General features: G+C 49.5%; 5 protein-coding genes across 5 annotated transcripts; 3 read left to right on the top strand and 2 right to left on the bottom strand.

Annotated features, from left to right (window-relative positions):
• Positions 1 to 200: 200 nt before the first annotated feature.
• Positions 201 to 653, top strand: H257_14641 (hypothetical protein; the record flags this gene model as incomplete). The annotated part of the gene is made up of 1 exon (XM_009842533.1): positions 201 to 653. The coding sequence occupies one exon, from the start codon at positions 201 to 203 to the stop codon at positions 651 to 653; it is 453 nt and encodes a 150-aa protein (XP_009840835.1).
• A 171-nt stretch (positions 654 to 824) lies between these two features.
• On the top strand, positions 825 to 2,492 carry H257_14642 (hypothetical protein; the record flags this gene model as incomplete). The annotated part of the gene is made up of 1 exon (XM_009842534.1): positions 825 to 2,492. The coding sequence occupies one exon, from the start codon at positions 825 to 827 to the stop codon at positions 2,490 to 2,492; it is 1,668 nt and encodes a 555-aa protein (XP_009840836.1).
• Positions 2,493 to 2,866: 374 nt separating this feature from the next.
• On the bottom strand, positions 2,867 to 3,903 carry H257_14643 (hypothetical protein; the record flags this gene model as incomplete). The annotated part of the gene is made up of 3 exons (XM_009842535.1): positions 2,867 to 3,419; positions 3,549 to 3,731; positions 3,794 to 3,903. 3 exons carry the CDS (start codon positions 3,901 to 3,903, stop codon positions 2,867 to 2,869), a joined length of 846 nt encoding a protein of 281 aa, XP_009840837.1.
• A 3,106-nt stretch (positions 3,904 to 7,009) lies between these two features.
• H257_14644 (hypothetical protein) lies at positions 7,010 to 7,670 on the top strand (the record flags this gene model as incomplete). Its single annotated transcript, XM_009842536.1, has 2 exons — positions 7,010 to 7,532; positions 7,603 to 7,670. 2 exons carry the CDS (start codon positions 7,010 to 7,012, stop codon positions 7,668 to 7,670), a joined length of 591 nt encoding a protein of 196 aa, XP_009840838.1.
• Positions 7,671 to 8,474: 804 nt separating this feature from the next.
• Positions 8,475 to 10,789, bottom strand: H257_14645 (hypothetical protein; the record flags this gene model as incomplete). The annotated part of the gene is made up of 2 exons (XM_009842537.1): positions 8,475 to 10,465; positions 10,519 to 10,789. The coding sequence occupies 2 exons, from the start codon at positions 10,787 to 10,789 to the stop codon at positions 8,475 to 8,477; spliced, it is 2,262 nt and encodes a 753-aa protein (XP_009840839.1).
• Positions 10,790 to 16,024: the final 5,235 nt, after the last annotated feature.

Genomic DNA, 16,024 nt, shown 5'->3' on the forward strand with positions numbered 1-16,024 from the left:
GTTTGAGACGCGACGTGTATGTCGGAATACATGTTGGTGCTAACTTGTGGTCAGGTGAAGTATTTTTGCGTTGTCATTGCTACGTTGAGGTCGTGAGTAATGCCATAATCATTCCAAAAGTGGGATACACTGCAACCCGGGGCTGAAATGCAACCACAGAAGCCGAAATCGATAGCACTTCTCAATTTGCCGCTGCAACCATGGACAACACGACCATCCTTGAGTACGATGACGATGTCGTGACTGAGTTGAGCTCCATGTACTCCAGTTCTTCCCCTGTGTACTCCCCCGTGTCTTCCGTTGACGATCTCAGCGGCTGTATTGAGTTCTCACCCGGTTCACCCGAATCCCCGCGCAAATCAGGCGCGATGGAACTGCAACCGACACTCGAGGAAATCGAAGGCGAGCTCGAGGACATTTTCGACAACTTTACAAAGATGCTTGAGGGTCGTGCGCTTGATGTCTCAAGCGGGTTTTTGCGTCACTACGAAACGTGTTGCGTACGCCTGCTCAACACGGCACACCTGCTGATCGCTCCAAGCAACAGCGACTTGTACTTCCAGTGTTTGGATCGCTCTGTGGGAGTGGCGGGGCGGCTCGTACGTGCGCAGGGAACCCACTTAGCAGCTCAATACCAATCGTACCGATACTAGGTCTTGTAACCAAGCATAAAAATCACCCGTTTGGCTTCCACTTGTCTTTCTTTTCCGTGAATGGGCCGGGTTTTTACTTCTTCGCAGGAGTATCGGCCAAGCAAATTTCGAATGCATCGGGTAGTCGTAGGAGTTCTTCACGTTGGCAGTCACTTTCCAATTGCGACTTTCATGCAGACTCGACGGGCCAAACGCAAGACTCAGGACGACGATGCTGACGATGAGACTCCCTCTCCATCTACCGCCCCTTCCAGTGGTCAAGGGCGCGGTAGATCAACAGTGCCTTCATCCCGAGATGGGCGTGGTCGTGGTCGTGGCGCGCGAGCTGGTAGGGCGAGTTCGATGTCCCCTTCCAACCTGCTGCACGCTGCAGGCCAGCCATCATCTGCATCCTCTGGTCCACCAATCAACATTCGTCGCACAAGTCCCACAACCACAACTGGCACGGACGGTCTAGGTTCTAACACTCCAAGAGCGTTGTTTCCATCTACAGCGCCACCCACTCCGACAGCCACGCCACACACCCCAAACCCGCCTATTCCTGCCAACCATATCTTGCCGCAGCTGTTGACATTTCTTCCCCATACCAGGCCTGCTCAGCTCACCCCAGAACAACAAGCCATCATGGGGAGCCCAGGGGTTCCGGGGGTCCCTGGGTATACTGGGAGTATTAGAAGTGGGGTACCTGTACAACCAACTGGGCCACAACCTTCACCGATGCCACCACCCTCCACTGCAGCTAGTGCTTCGCCAGGGCCTACATCAACTGCACCATCATCCACGCTAGGTTCATCAACAATTCCAGCGCAAGTCCCTCCACTTCAAATGGCCGCGGCATCGGCTTCCCCAACCAACCCAATGCTTGCTAGGCCATCTGGGAATGGCGGGAGTCCTGGGTCGCAAACCACCAGTCAACCGACAATTCCGGCTCCGAGTGTAGGGACTATTGGGTTGCCAGGGTCGGCTGGGTCAGCCGGGTCATCAATTCCCATGGGTACCACCCCGCCTCGACCGTGGAGTGCTCGAATCGACGCGCTGGTGAGCCGGATAGATCAAATGAATGTTCGACAAGAAGAGGATCGTGAACATGCTTCTGCAATGACAGAGCGGTTGGGGGTCGTGGAGAAGTCCTTGAGCAAGTTGCAGAAGGAGGCGACGGCTCTCCGCGCCTCGGTTGGGAACGCGAATCGATCGCACAAGGAGTTGAAAGGCTCCGTCACGTCTTCTTTATCTCAAGTCGACGATCAAATCCGACAGCTGACCGATTACATTGAAGAAAATGTGCGCCGTTTGGATGGGCAGTTGTCGAGCATGACTTCCGCTGCGATCAGTCAGCTACCTCGTATCCCTTCGTCCACCCCTGCTATCGTTGTTGGTCAGCCTTCTTTTGCACCTCTTGTTGCCCCTGACGCAGCAGCTGGTCGAGCCCTGTGCAACTCGATCGATCCACGCACCCACTTGGTGTGCCTCAATTTGCGCGCCACTTGTGACAGTCGTCGCACGGGGAAACATGTCGATCCAGGGGTGATCACCCCTATGTCAGTCCTATGTCCTTGTGATCGTACGAAGCGAAAGGTTCCTTGCAAGGCGCTGCTGATGTCCTGTGCGCAACCACTCCATGCTGACCATCGTCGGCGTCGAATAGAAGAGTTGTTGAGACAAGGCTCCCTACCATTCACCCTTGCTATGCTGCAGGAGTTCCTTGAGAAGGCTGGTTTGTTGCCAGCGTCTGGCGTTGGCCCCAAGAGCATCCATCCCCAGCATCCAGGCCCATCTCGCGGTCCGCGTTCCGACGACGACGCTGATGATGATGCTGGTAGCGGAATACTCTCTCTTTAGCAGCCTTCCTGCTGTAGTTGGGGGAACTCATTGATGCGCTTCTAACATGGATGTTTTCTTGATTGGTTGAGTTGCTGTAGAGAGGAGGTTCATGGGGCGTGAGTTGTTTTCTTCGCCGCGCTTCCCGGGGCACCCGCAACACCCTGGGAAGTCGGGGTCTTCGGGGTCTCTTGGGTGTGATTGGTCTTGCCCAGGGTTCCCGGGGAGTAGTGGGTCTATTAGGCTTTTGTTCGATGTTGGGGTTAGCTTGATTTTGCATGCACGTTGTTTTTGGTGTTTCTTGTTTTCTTCTGTTTGTTTGTTTCTTGGATGCAGTGGTGCGTACCCCCGAAGTTGGGATGGGGTTCCAAACCCTTTTCCGGGGGATCCAAACACTACTCCTTTTCTTCATCTTCGTAGGTGTGGTCCCTTGGAACTGGGTCGATTTCTAGTTCCGGGGTAGCAAGCTCTTCGTCGGCATCAACTCTTCGCAGTTCTGGCTCCACCCGAAGCTCTTTTCCCAAAACCATCTCAGCCAGTAGATCGAAGTTCTTTCGGCCCCGTTCAAACTCGTAGAGCAAGGGAGTTGCTGGCATAGCATGTTCAGACACCCACACCCACTGGTCGCTTCCTTCGAGTTGCACTTCATATTGCTTCTGCCAAGGCCGTGTTTGGTGCTCTATCATCCGGTCGTCCTTTATGGTTGTGATCGATTTGGGGGCTGTAGGGTTGCTGGTGTTGGCCGCTGGCACAGCTATTGCCGCCGGTACAGGCACCTCCTCGACGTTCCCAGGGTTCCCCGGGAGCGCTGGGTTGCCTGGGTTGCCTGAGTTGTCTGGGGGCTCGTCCTCTGCATCGTCATAGTCTCCATCGTCGAGGATCATTTCGACGTCGAACGCGATGGGCGCTATACCTTCAACGAGCTCAGTTGGACGTGACTCGTGTTGCCTTCATATCTTCAGGCGAGAGTCATGGACATCAGCGTGAAACCTGTAGTTCTTCCCCCCTCGTCTGGAAACTCGGCTTATCTGGCTTGCGTAGTTTGAGATCTTCTTGATGATTCGGAATGGTCCGTACCACAAATGCGCTAACTTTTTCTTCGCTCCAGCGTCCACCTGGTCGATGAGAAGCCACACTTCGTACGAGTGGTTGGTAAGCCAGCTGACTGTGTAGTTTGTGGGTCCCACCCGTGCATGAGATCGAAAGGGGTCTCGTGTCGTGTGTTGGAGATGGTTGTGTTCACTGCAAATGCCAACCGTTCTGCAAAGTCGTCCCAATCCCTCCGAGTTGGATCTTCAGAGTAAATTCGAATGGTTCTGAACAGGGGCTGGATAATCCGCTCCGTCTGGCCGTTCGCTTGGGGTCTGTAGGCTAATGTTGGTATCTGCTCTTGTCCCAGCATCTCATTGAAAGTTTTGAACACGGCGCTCATGAACGCAGCTTCTCCGTCGTGCCTCAATTGCGTGCAGGCTCCAAATCGTCTAAACACATCAAGCATGTTTCCGATTTGAAACGACTGCTTCAAGACCTGAGTTCAAGAATCCAAGCTGCCAAGTCTACAACCGGGGGAGAATGTAACGATGGCAAGGTTGCCGACCAAGAATACAGCTTGTCTCATCGTTAACAAAATGATGGCAAGGCTCTCGAACAAGCCAAAATATTATTGCACCATTAACGGGCAAGACTGTAGAACAAGCAGTAGAGAAAAACATTTACTTGATGTAGTTTAGTATAGTATACATTTTCATAGTTAGTAGTTTAAGTCGATAATCTAATCATTTTCCAATTTACTCTGTGAAGCTCGCTACCGCTACATACCTGCTCTGCTAAGGCATTCTGCACGAAAGGAATCAGCTAGGTAGTTAAGAAAATAGCCCAAGCGCAAGAAGTCAAGCGACCCACGTGGTGAATTTCAATAATTAGGTGGACGAAAATGGGACAGTAAATACGCCGGCTCCTTGTCGCCAATTGGACAGAACTTCTATTGGCCAGGATTACATATGTATTTATATAAGGATCTTGTCACAGTGGTACTATTATTTGTTTATAGAGGTCGACTAATCGAATGACTGGTTGCTATTCACTTCTCGAATTTACACCAATGCTTAGGTTTCGATTTGTGGACCGAGCGATAACAATGTTGTAGAAGTGTGTTTAAAATTGCAAAAATGTTCGATGACGTGGGGATTCGAACCTGGGCCTCAGCTTTTCAATTCGAGACTCTAAACATGGCTCCACAGTGTGAACAGTTACATTTTCGACCTGGTCGGGTAACATCGACATTATACGCTTCGGGGCCAAATACAGTGTGATGCTAACGTAAAAAATCAATTTAAGACACATCTGGAAAATGGAAGGCAGCTCGGGAGAATTTCCAAATCTCCACGTTCAGACAACGTTTTCAACCTCCGAAACTTGGAGATTATAGCTGATATAACGCTTTACAGCCACACAATGATTATATTGTGTTTTGCAGTCATATTGCATGAGAAAAACACCAAAAACCAAGCAAATTTGATACCATTTTGAGAATCAATTTAAGACACATGTTGTTATCTTGATCAAAGTATAATTGCAATCATTTGCTTGCAAATTTTGTGTTTAGGGTATTTAATTATAGAGGTACATCAATCCTTTTGCACGGGTTATAAATTCGCAAGGAGCTTTCCAATATGCATTCTTCCTTTTCCGGATAGACATGAAGAGGATAATTCGCAAGGAGCTTTCCAATTTGAATTCTCCCTTTTCCGGATAAAAATGAAGAGGATACTACGTAGTATTTATTTTCAAAGGTTTGCTTCAAATAACTTTGCGCCGTTTGATTGGTTCTTGAACATAGATAGATAGTCTTAAATTGAATTTTTATGTTATTGTGTACTTTGAACCAGAAAGGTTAAAATACTTATGTGTTCAAAACTGCTCCTGCTGTGTGACTATTTTCGACTTTCGACGTTCTTCCAGTTAAGCCAATTCCAACTTACCGGCATTGTCTATTACTGTAGTAATCGATTCGAAACTGGAGCCCTCAGCAGAATCGAAAGTGTTAAGAGGATGGATTAAAGAACCGCCTAAACAAATCAAATCACATCATATCGAGTTTCTGCCAATTCAAACGTTTGATTCAGCCCAGTCCCTTCGCATTGGGCACAACAACATGTATTCTAATCGTTGTGTAGTATAGTTTGCACAAGCTTAAATGAGATCAAATGGATTCGAATGCTATTTGGTGAAATGACTCACTGGTCCAAATTTGGGTGAAATGCACAAATTGGTTAATACTATCACGATTTCAGACCAAACTGGAAGTAAAAGCAAGTTTCCTTGTCGTTGTTTTTTACATGTTATGGTGCACGTCACCTATAAACTACCAACTTTTCACAAAAATTTCTTGCTGCTATATCGCTTTCGTTTCTCAAAATTTTAGTAAATAGAGGAGGAGAATCGAGAGATCTTAAAGTGGTGAAGAAATTCTACGTCTCAGATTTGAATTTGGTCAAGAATTGGTCAAGAAATAGACATTTACAGTTAACTAAGGGGTAATCTGCATGGGCGAATTGAATTTAGCCACAGGGATGGCCACTGAGTTATACTAATTTGGCCGTAGGGATGGCACTGAGCTATACTTCGAAGTATCTTGATCTTTTTATGAGACTTTATCCGTACTTCATATCCGGAGGTAAGTCGACATTTAACCTACCACTAAAGTCTTAAAACGCATGAAATCGGGATTTGACTTTTTCAGTTTTTTGGGATTTTGAACACAAACCGCTGGTGAACAAAACCTCAAAATTTCAGCCAAAACGGCCAAAAATTGACAAAATTATCTTACAGGTCGCCCAAACATACAGTAAGTAGATGAGCACCATAGTGTACCTGTAACATTTTGAAATGCGTGGGTTGGACCAATCAAACGTGATTATGACTAATGATGGCAATTCCTTGCATGGCAATAAAGATGGAGAAAGCTCGCCGAATTCTACACGTCGAACGGGGTGACCCAAGACACTATTTTACACCACACCAGCACTCATCCGTGAAAAGCCAGTCGTTAGGTATTATGTGAATTCGTGCCTTTTCTTAAGCTTAGAGTAACCAAATACAGTAGTCGTGGTATAAGGTACTATTTATATTATAAGGTATATTAATATACCGGTACTTTCGGACTTCACTAGCGTTTGTATAGAACCACTCCGTCCCAAAATTTCCTCCACGTTTCACCTCAAATTTTGACTCATTTACCCAATATCTACGAAATTTGTACAATGAGAAGCTGGGAATTCGGTGTTTTGCTTGCTCATATACGTATATGTATATTTCTCCTCACGATCACTCTAGTATTATACTGCTACATTCTACACAATATATTTACAGTGCCATCTATCGACAAACCTCAAACCAAGGAATGTGCTGGATGTATCTGTTGCTAGTACCTGTGAGTAAAAACTACTTAAACCAACCGACTCGATTCCAAATCCATCAAGTTGATCAATCGTGGTTAACCAAACCACCGTCAACACTTTCAATTTTACTCACTCGACATGAAACCAACCGCGTTCTTCACTCCGATGACCTTGATCATGACCATGATGGTCCAAGATGCTTCTGCCCACGGCCGTCTGCTCGTGCCTCCACACCGTGGCTACATTGGCAAACTGCCCCAATTCAGTGGCCTTGTACCCATCAACTTCAGCGACCACGGCCTCAGCGGTGGCGGCATTGGCCAAACCAAGGGCGGCAAACACGGGATCTGTGGCGACTCGTACTCTGGAAAGCGCTTGCACGAGACTGGCGGTGAATTCGCCAAGTTTCCCCAACATCGCGAAAAGGTCATCGGGGCCTGCTACGCCCCCGGGTCCACTATGGACCTTCAAGTCCAAATCACGGCCAACCACAAGGGGTACTTTGAGTTTGGACTGTGCAAACTGAACTCGCGCAACGACATGGAAACGGAAGATTGCTTCAAGACGCTTGTCCAGCCCAACGGCGAAAAGGACTGCCAATTGCCAGCAGGGGCCAAGACCTTCAACATGCAGGGATGGAGTGCGCTACTTACGGGATGGAGTGCGCTACTCCGGAGATTTACCCCAAAACCTCCGTCGAGGACGAAGCGGAGCGCCGCCGCACGAAGCAGGGCGCCGTTCAAGCCATTCTGGCTGCCAAGGCAGCCGAGGCGGAGACGCGCGGGCTTGCGCCCGCTGAAGCGACGCGGCTGCACGACTTATTGGCCAAACACATTGATGTGTTCCGTGAAGACTTGGGCGACGATCCGCCAGTCAATGTCGAGCCACTGAAGGTTTGGAGCAAACCCGGCTCGACGCCGGTGAAGTGTGGGATGCGGCGGTACCCGCCGCTGCATGTGACGTACATGCGCAGCCATGTGGCTGCCCTGGAAGCGAATGGTATGGTATGGCCTTGCATCACTCGATCCGGGGTGTACACACATCCGTTCAGCATGAACGACAACATGTCCCAGCTGTTCGGGTGTAGTGGGAACTGCCAAAAGCACTTGGGCAGGTCAAACACGCCCATCGCTTTCTTGCCTCGTAGGTTCTGGAGGATTGTAGCCTGGAACGGCATCGTTCCCGCCTTCGGCTCGGTTAGCGAGTTGACAACTCGGTAGTCGTTGGTTAGCCGGTAGTTCTTGAGCACGTCATCGTCGCTCCATTCGTCGGCTGACTTCAATGACTTGCGCCCGCCTGGTTTGAGAACTGGGTTCACCGGGCTGCACCATGCACTTTGCTGGTTGCTCTTGATCACGCCCGCATCGAGTAGTTCTTGTGCAAACAACTTGAGGAACCTATCCTCCAGGAGGATGTGCTTCCTTCCTTTGCATGGGTAAGGAACACATCCATCCTTCGGGGTCACCATCAACGGCTTCACCTTCGCCGGTGGGTCTGACCCGTCGAACTTGATTCGCCATATGTCATGTTTGCTGAGCACATCCCACAAGTACTTAACATGTTCCATTGGAAATCCGTTATCGACTGCGCCGTCGATCATGCCTTACAGGGCTTCCTCGACTTCATTCTTGGCTGCAGGTAGCGCCGCCTTCATGGTCGCGGCTCTGACGGCCGATCGTTGGGGCAATTCCACGTAATCGCCACCAACTTCTTCCAGGTCATCGTCGTCTTCATCCACTTGCAGGCGCGCCACCTGTTCCAGTAGGCGGTCGATGTCGATACCAATGGTCTTGAGGGTGTCGTCCGAGACGAGGAATTCATCTCCGTCGTTGACCACATAGCAGCGGCGCTTGCCTGGCACCTTGACTGGTCCAGCGGCCGTCTGCATCGTTAGGGTAAGGTCCACGTAAGAGCTCGCTTCGAATGGCATCTGATTGCATGCTGTTCCCACAAATGGCGCAGCCAACTTGACGACTTGAAGTTGTGGCTGTAACACTTGAAGTTCATCCACCATGGCTTGGGGCACAATGTTTTGGTCTGCGCCGGCCTCCGGACAGTATGGCACTTCCAGCACACTGTTCAGCCGCACCCAGCGTCCATCATCCTCCTTGCTGGGTGGTTGGGGTTTCTTCATTCGCTTCGCTTGCATATTCGCTTTGCGTCCCCGCGCCTTGAACCGCTTGACAGCGTTCTTGCCCTTCTTCCATCTTGTCTCGTCTCTATCCCCGTCTTTTCTATTGGGACATTCCCGGGCCATATGTCCTGGCTGCTGACAGACAAAGCACAGCATGCCGCGGTCATCCCGGCCGGGTGCGTATCGAGGGCGTGCTTCATCACGCACAGCTTGGACATGGCGATCATCATGTCTTGGGCGCGAGTTCGCTTGCGGTCCGTACTTCGTGGCTGGTGGGTCCCCCGTTCGCTTTTGCGTCGACGGGGACCACACCGCCGCACTTCGTTCCGGCTTGATGTATCCACCTGGTGGACGTGGGTAATTTCCACGTAATTCCCGCTGATCTCGAACAGCTTGGTTAGCCTTCTTCGCATGTTTTGTAATGCGGCGCCCTTGGTCGTCTTCTTCACGGCCACGCTTCGAACCATAACTGTTTCTTTGTTGATTGACCATGTCCGCGTCATGCGTTCGGTCGAGCTGTTCGCGTAGGATATCCGCAAAGGCCACCAGATCGTTCGCTGGCACGGTCTTCATTTGCTCTTCGACTCTGTCACGTAGGTAGCTGGGTGTGACACGCGCTGCTACCACTTTCACGAACGTTCTCAGCATGGTTGGATCTTTGAGTTGTTGACGTAAGCCGTTCTCGTCGATGACGTCATCAACCCGCTCCATAAATGATACCAGGCGACTGGTCACGTCTCCATGGGGGTCGACACTCAGCGCCCGACAGTAATTTTGCATGTCTGACTTGGTGGATGTCCACTTGGTCGCTGGTTGTCCGACGATTTCCATGATGTGGTCGCGGTAGTCGTCCTCACTGAGTTGTTCCAGAGGCACTCGCCAAACATAGGAGCATGTAGCCTTCAGGAGGCTGCGGTCAGTGGAAGGGATCCACCCCACTGCACTCCGACGCCACTCGCCACCCATGGGTTGCGCATTCGCCCGTAGCTTGTACTCATATGTCTCCCGCTTCTTCACCCAACTGACTAGGAAGGTTCTGTCCATACATGTGGTCCGAGGGGGTTGGACATCTGTCACCACCAATGAAGGTCCACTGGAGTTGAAGTTGGGCCCCCATCCTCCGCTGCTTGGCGTCGGTGGTCCACTCGTAAGAGGTCCCCATCCCGAACTGCTTGGTAGTGTGGTGTCCAGCATTCTCCGATCATGTGCCGCACGCGCCACTTTGGCAAGGTCAACGCGCTTCTCCTTGGCCGGACGATTGGCTTTGTTGATCCGCCGCCACTCAGCTTGCTTACGCTGTTCTTCTTGGTATTCCTTTTCTTCTTCCTCGCTGTCAGGAGTACTGTCCGGTTGATTTCGTCGTTCAGCACGTAGCTTAGCTCTAGCTTCCGCCTTTTCTTCCGCTCGCTTCTCAGCATCGGACTTCTCTGGCGGCGGGTAGTCTTCGTCGACATAGGCGCCTTCGATTGGGGGTCGCGGTAGTTGTTCCCAGTTCGGTCCATGGTTTGTCCACCATATCGCCGCCGCGATTCATCCCAGGTCATAGACGCCGCTCGCGCACTACCCATTGCCTTGTTCGCCACAGCCAGCTCTTCCATCGTCTTCCGGACTTCCTCGCTCTTGGACTGTTCCACAGCCGGCAGCACATCTGTGGTCCCTCCAACTGCCGGGACCAACGGTGGCTCCGTCACTGGTACTTCCTCCTCAGTTTCGCTGCTCGCAGCTGCTGGCGCCGCTACCGCGGCGTTCGGCTTCTGGGCGCGATCTTTTGAGTTCTTCGCCATTGCTCTCAGTTCCGTAGGTCACTGGAACTAAAGTATACTTTGTGTTGTTTCCCACGCCAGTGCCAACACAAACAACCAAATGGGGGAGTGCCGACTCCCTGCAAACCACACACTTGATTGACTTGACGTTAGCACGACGTTGCAGAACCAAGAGTGAGATTCTGGCAGTTGGCTGGGACAGGTGTTCTGTTTTCTACGTCCTAGTACTACTAGTAATACTACTAGTAATACGATGCCTTTTCGTGTCGGTTCGCTAAGGGTCGGTACCCGGTGGCCTCGGTTGAGGACCACCTGTGTCATAGTGGGACTTGGGTTAAGTCGCCCACCATAACAAACGGTTTCCGATCGACTTTTACGGTTTATCCCGTTTGGCCACGTCCTTTATATAAAAGTCGAATAGAAAAAGAAAAGAATGTGAATGAGGAGAGCAGAGCAGAGCATATAATGCTATACGAGAAGTTTGGTTTGGCCACGCGACAACGGGACAAATGATCTCCGCTCTCCATGAACGCGGTCGTGAATGCTAGAGTCGTTTAATTATGGCCACGCCTGGCCATTTGGCCATGGCCACAAAAAGAATCATGGTGACCAGAGCAGATCCCAAGAATGGCCCACTGCTGCAATCGTCATCTAGAATGGCGCTTAATAATGCTACGCTCAGCTCGCTCTGCTTTGCTTTTTGAGTTCCTCGATAGAATTGACACTTTGATGTGTCGTTGTTAGTGAACTACATGTCCAAGATCTGAGCTTGAGCCTTCGCTTCCACCTACGCCTTGCGAATTCTCTTGTTGTTGAGCTTGGCCGCTGGTTTCATCGCTGGTTTCGTCGCAGGTTCGATGGTTGGTTCGACCACTTCAGCAGCCGCTTCTTCAGCCACCGCCACTTCGACCAATTCAGCTGCCGACGACGACGCTATCACGAGCGCGAATTAGCTGTTCAAGAATTCGTTTTAGTTAGCAAACAACTAAAACGAATTGAGATAAACATTCTAAAACGAGAACTGAAAAATGAATCAAAAATTCTAATGGCGATCAATCTCTAAGGTCCATTTCGTATTACTCAAACCACGCAAACGAATTCGCTAATATCCCTGCGACACTTCAGCATACAAAATCTTAATACGCGTGTCTCAGCACATGTCTCACGACAAACAAGTCTCGCAGCTGCAAAAAACAAAATTGCAGTTAACAAGCTCGCCGTATGGATCTATTTTTATCATTTTTCAAAATCCTGATTGTTCAAATCGTAGAATCCGTTCAAAAGAGTCGGCTCTCTTTTTTGACGCGAATATAAATTGAGCAAACACCAAAAACCGCAATATTGCGAATACGCTCCTTGATATTGAATAGTGTTAAAACCCTTCACAACTAATGTTGGCGGTGGGCCAACTCCAAATGGGTCAAAGTAGTAACCACTATGAATACATGTCGAATGACCAAGTCCGTTACGATCTGGTCGCAACAGAATGATGTATGTCCCATCACTCTTGTTTGTACTCCAATTTCGTCAATCGAAATAATTCCATCCAAATGAACATCTAGTAATTCAGCCAAGGCAATCAAATCATGATCTGACGAAATGCCTTTGATGAAATTCATTTAATTTAATGAAGGCCAAAACAATAGCCTTCATGAAGGACGTGCGACGTGAGGAACATATCCTCACGTCCATGCGCATAGTCACCTACATGAAGACGCACCACAAGCAGTGGCTGGACCAGTACAAGGCCACGAAAAAGGACCCCTACAAGGCTATTCTTGGACTCTGCCAGGCCTTCGCCCGTCGACACCGATTTTCCCAGCGTGTCCCTTGTCATTCCAAGATGCGTGAGCCCGAGCTTGTCCTTGTGAGAGATGAATTTGCCGCTTAATTTTGGGGCAAGTACAGCGACTACCGTTCCCACGACATCATCAATGTGGATGAAACTGCGGTCTACTATGACATGCCCCCCGGCAAGATTTGGGCCGAGATCGGTGGGTCATCGAAGACGGACAAGACTCAAAAGCACTCGGATAGAATCACAGCGGTGCTGTCATGCCGGGCGGATGGTATGTGGTTACATTTTTAATCTAAACTAATGCTTCAATGTAGGCAAAAAACTTCCAATCCTGTTCATTGTCCATGGCACCCCTGGTGGGACTATTGACACCAATGAGTTGTCGACGTACCCAAGTGGGCACAATTATGACGTGCAAGAGTCCGGGTGGATGGACTCCAGGGTGTGGAAGGCATATCTCAGCATGCTGCCGCCGTACATTCATGGCCCGTCAGTTATTCTGGCGGACAACTTCGATGCCCATGTTTCCCAAGAGTCTGCTGAGGCCATAGCAGGTGACCTACATAGTATCTTGGAACCACTGCCACCCAACAGCACCTCTATTTGCCAACCGCTAGACGTGGAGGTCATGGGTCCCTTCAAACGGATCCTCCGTATGCTGTGGTTGGAAGAGCATCCAGTCAATTCTGCCGCTGAAAGCGTCTCGCGATGATAAAGCGATCCATTAAAGCCTGGAAAATAATTACTCCTGATGCCATTAGAAGATCATTTGAAAAGGCATTGCCACGACCAGAAATGCATATAATATAATGTGATGTGTTGTCTTGAGGACTTGGTTGTTCTTGTTGTGCTCGAATCGACAACAATGAATCACTCGTTACATTGTTCGATTGACGAATGAATCCGGTGACTCTCAAATCAAGCAGGGTTCCAACCGATGTGATGTTGGCTTGCGCTGCTGTTGAGAGCGTTCCTGTGATGTTCGTTCCTATAGTATATGCTGCAGTTAGAGAGTTGATGTTAGTAATCGATCGATTTGAATCTACAACAAGAGCTTGTGAAGGACAAGCAGATCCAAGAACGATTCCATTTGTGTAAGACAGACGAACATCTTGAATTGGACAATAGAGCAAATTTGCCATGCCAAGCGTAAGATACTCCTCATTACCTGCGAAAGCATTTTGATTGTACGTGTAAGTAACTGAAGTTGGAAGTCTTGCTACAAAGCCGGACATTTTGTGACGTAGTTACAATTTGTATATTCAGCATGATATAGAAACCAACGAATTCGACTCAATATCCGCGGTTCCAAATTATGGTAGTGGATTGCCAAAAAAGTTCAAGACAAAGAGTGAAGGAACGAATGAGAATTTGAACATTCCGAACCTATTCAGAGCGATCGTTCTTGGTCCGAGCTTCTCAGGAAAGACCAATCTCATTATGCACATCATCAAGGAGTCTCCTAACATCTACACTCATTTGCATCTGACCCTGATCAGGAGATCTATAATTACTTGAAGGACAAACTCGAAGGTCATATTACAATCTACGATCCAGACTCGCCACCATCAGTTGAGATATCAAATCGAATGGATCCTTGCAACTAGAGATCATCGATGACTTGTAGGGAGTTGATAACGCAGAGGAAATTGTAAAACTGATTGATTGGCGTTATCTACATCTACATGCATGACTACTCTGACTATACTATATCTAATGCTATACATACGTGCGCTCTGCAGAAGGAACTTCTGGTGTCCATGGCCGAGCACGCCGCACGCCAATCGAGCTTGGTCGTAAACTGACGTCAACAGTGACGTCTGTTCTGATTGGTCGATAACCCTATGACGCCACTGGAGTGACGTCGCTACATTCTCCCCCGGTTATCGACTTCGCCGCTTGTATCTTCGCTCGCAGATCTTGAACCAGGCGCTTGAAATGGGAAACATGTTTGATGTCCCGCTCAAGTTCCCAGGTCGCTTCGTAATCGGGCAAGCCATGCCACTTGACGAGGTACTCTTTCTTGCGGTTGAACTGCCGTTGCTTCAGCAGCTCTTCGACGATGAAGACTTCGTGGCCACTGTCGTCCAAAAGCATTGGAGTCGCTTTGGGTATGGGTCGGTTGGTAAACCGATCCGTTTGGCCAGGGCACTTCTTCAGTCGATCGACATTGAAGACGTTGTGAAGACGCTTCATGCTCTTAGGCAACTCCAACTTCATAACATTCGGGTTGATGACTTGTATGATCTTAAAGGGACCAATGAACTTCGGTACTAACTTTGGTTTCTCATCCTTGTTCACCAACTGCACATGCTTGATGGGGACGTTGCGTGTAGCTAGCATTACAAACTCGCCTTCGCGAAACTCCAATTTGGAGCGCTTTTTGTCGTAGTAGCTCGTTTGACGAGCCTGTGCTTTGTCAAGGTTCTCAAGTGCCATTTCTTGACTAATGCTTTACGTTGTTCGGAAAAGTTCTTCGTGTACTCATTCAAAGTTTCAACTTGATTAAGAATGGGGTTACGCAACTTTCTGCCCGTGTCCACTTTGAATGGAATGAGTCCCGTCGACGCTTGAATCAATCCTTGGTGCGCATACTCAATGGTGCCGAGGTGCTCTGATCAGTCATGTCCGAGGTAACTGACTTGGCAGCGCAAACCATCTTCGATTGTCCGATTTTGGCGCTCTGTGGCTCCATCACTCTGAGCTCTTCCTGCAGTCGTCATGAAGTGCTTGACTCCCATGATCTTCATGAGCTCCTGCCAAAACTGGCTGGTGAACTTGGAGTCACGATCACTGATAATGACCGCCGGTAGGCCATGGTGCCGCACTATTGTGTCGAAGAACTCCTTGGCCACTTGAGGAGCATCGACAGTCGACGTCGTAGCACAGTACTTGGGTCGTTTGGACGTCTTGTCCACGCACGTCACGATCGCATCCTTGCCATTGGATACAGGCAAGCCCGTGATCCAGTCGATGGAAACCGTGTGCCAACACTCATCTGGCGACTTGATGGGAATCATCTTGCCGTTCGCTTTGGCACTGCTTGTCTTGTAGCGTGCACAGGTTTCGCAAGTAGCGACGTAGAGCTTGACGTCGTCCTCAAGTCCCACCCAATAGTACCATTGTGCAATGTGAAGTTGCGTTCGACGCACACCTGGATGCGCCGTTATGCTGGTGTCATGACTCTGCGAAATGATCTCGCCTTTCAAGTAGTCGTCGTTCGGCACACACAACTTCCAAACTTGGTCTTTCGACTTGACGAAATAGAGTCCATCATTCATTACGAACTTATTGTCGTTGGCAAACTCCTTCGTCTTCTCGTACGCCTTCAGGAACCGTTTTTTCAGGTTCGAGTCCATCTTCACCATGCTGTACGATACTTCTTCCGCGTGATGGATGACGAGTTGTTGAGGAACTTCGACTTCGACACTACCAACGCACTCCTCCCCCGGAGAAGC

This window comes from Aphanomyces astaci (genome assembly GCF_000520075.1).
Source record: "Aphanomyces astaci strain APO3 unplaced genomic scaffold supercont1.60, whole genome shotgun sequence".
Taxonomy (NCBI): Eukaryota; Oomycota; class Saprolegniomycetes; order Saprolegniales; family Verrucalvaceae; genus Aphanomyces; species Aphanomyces astaci.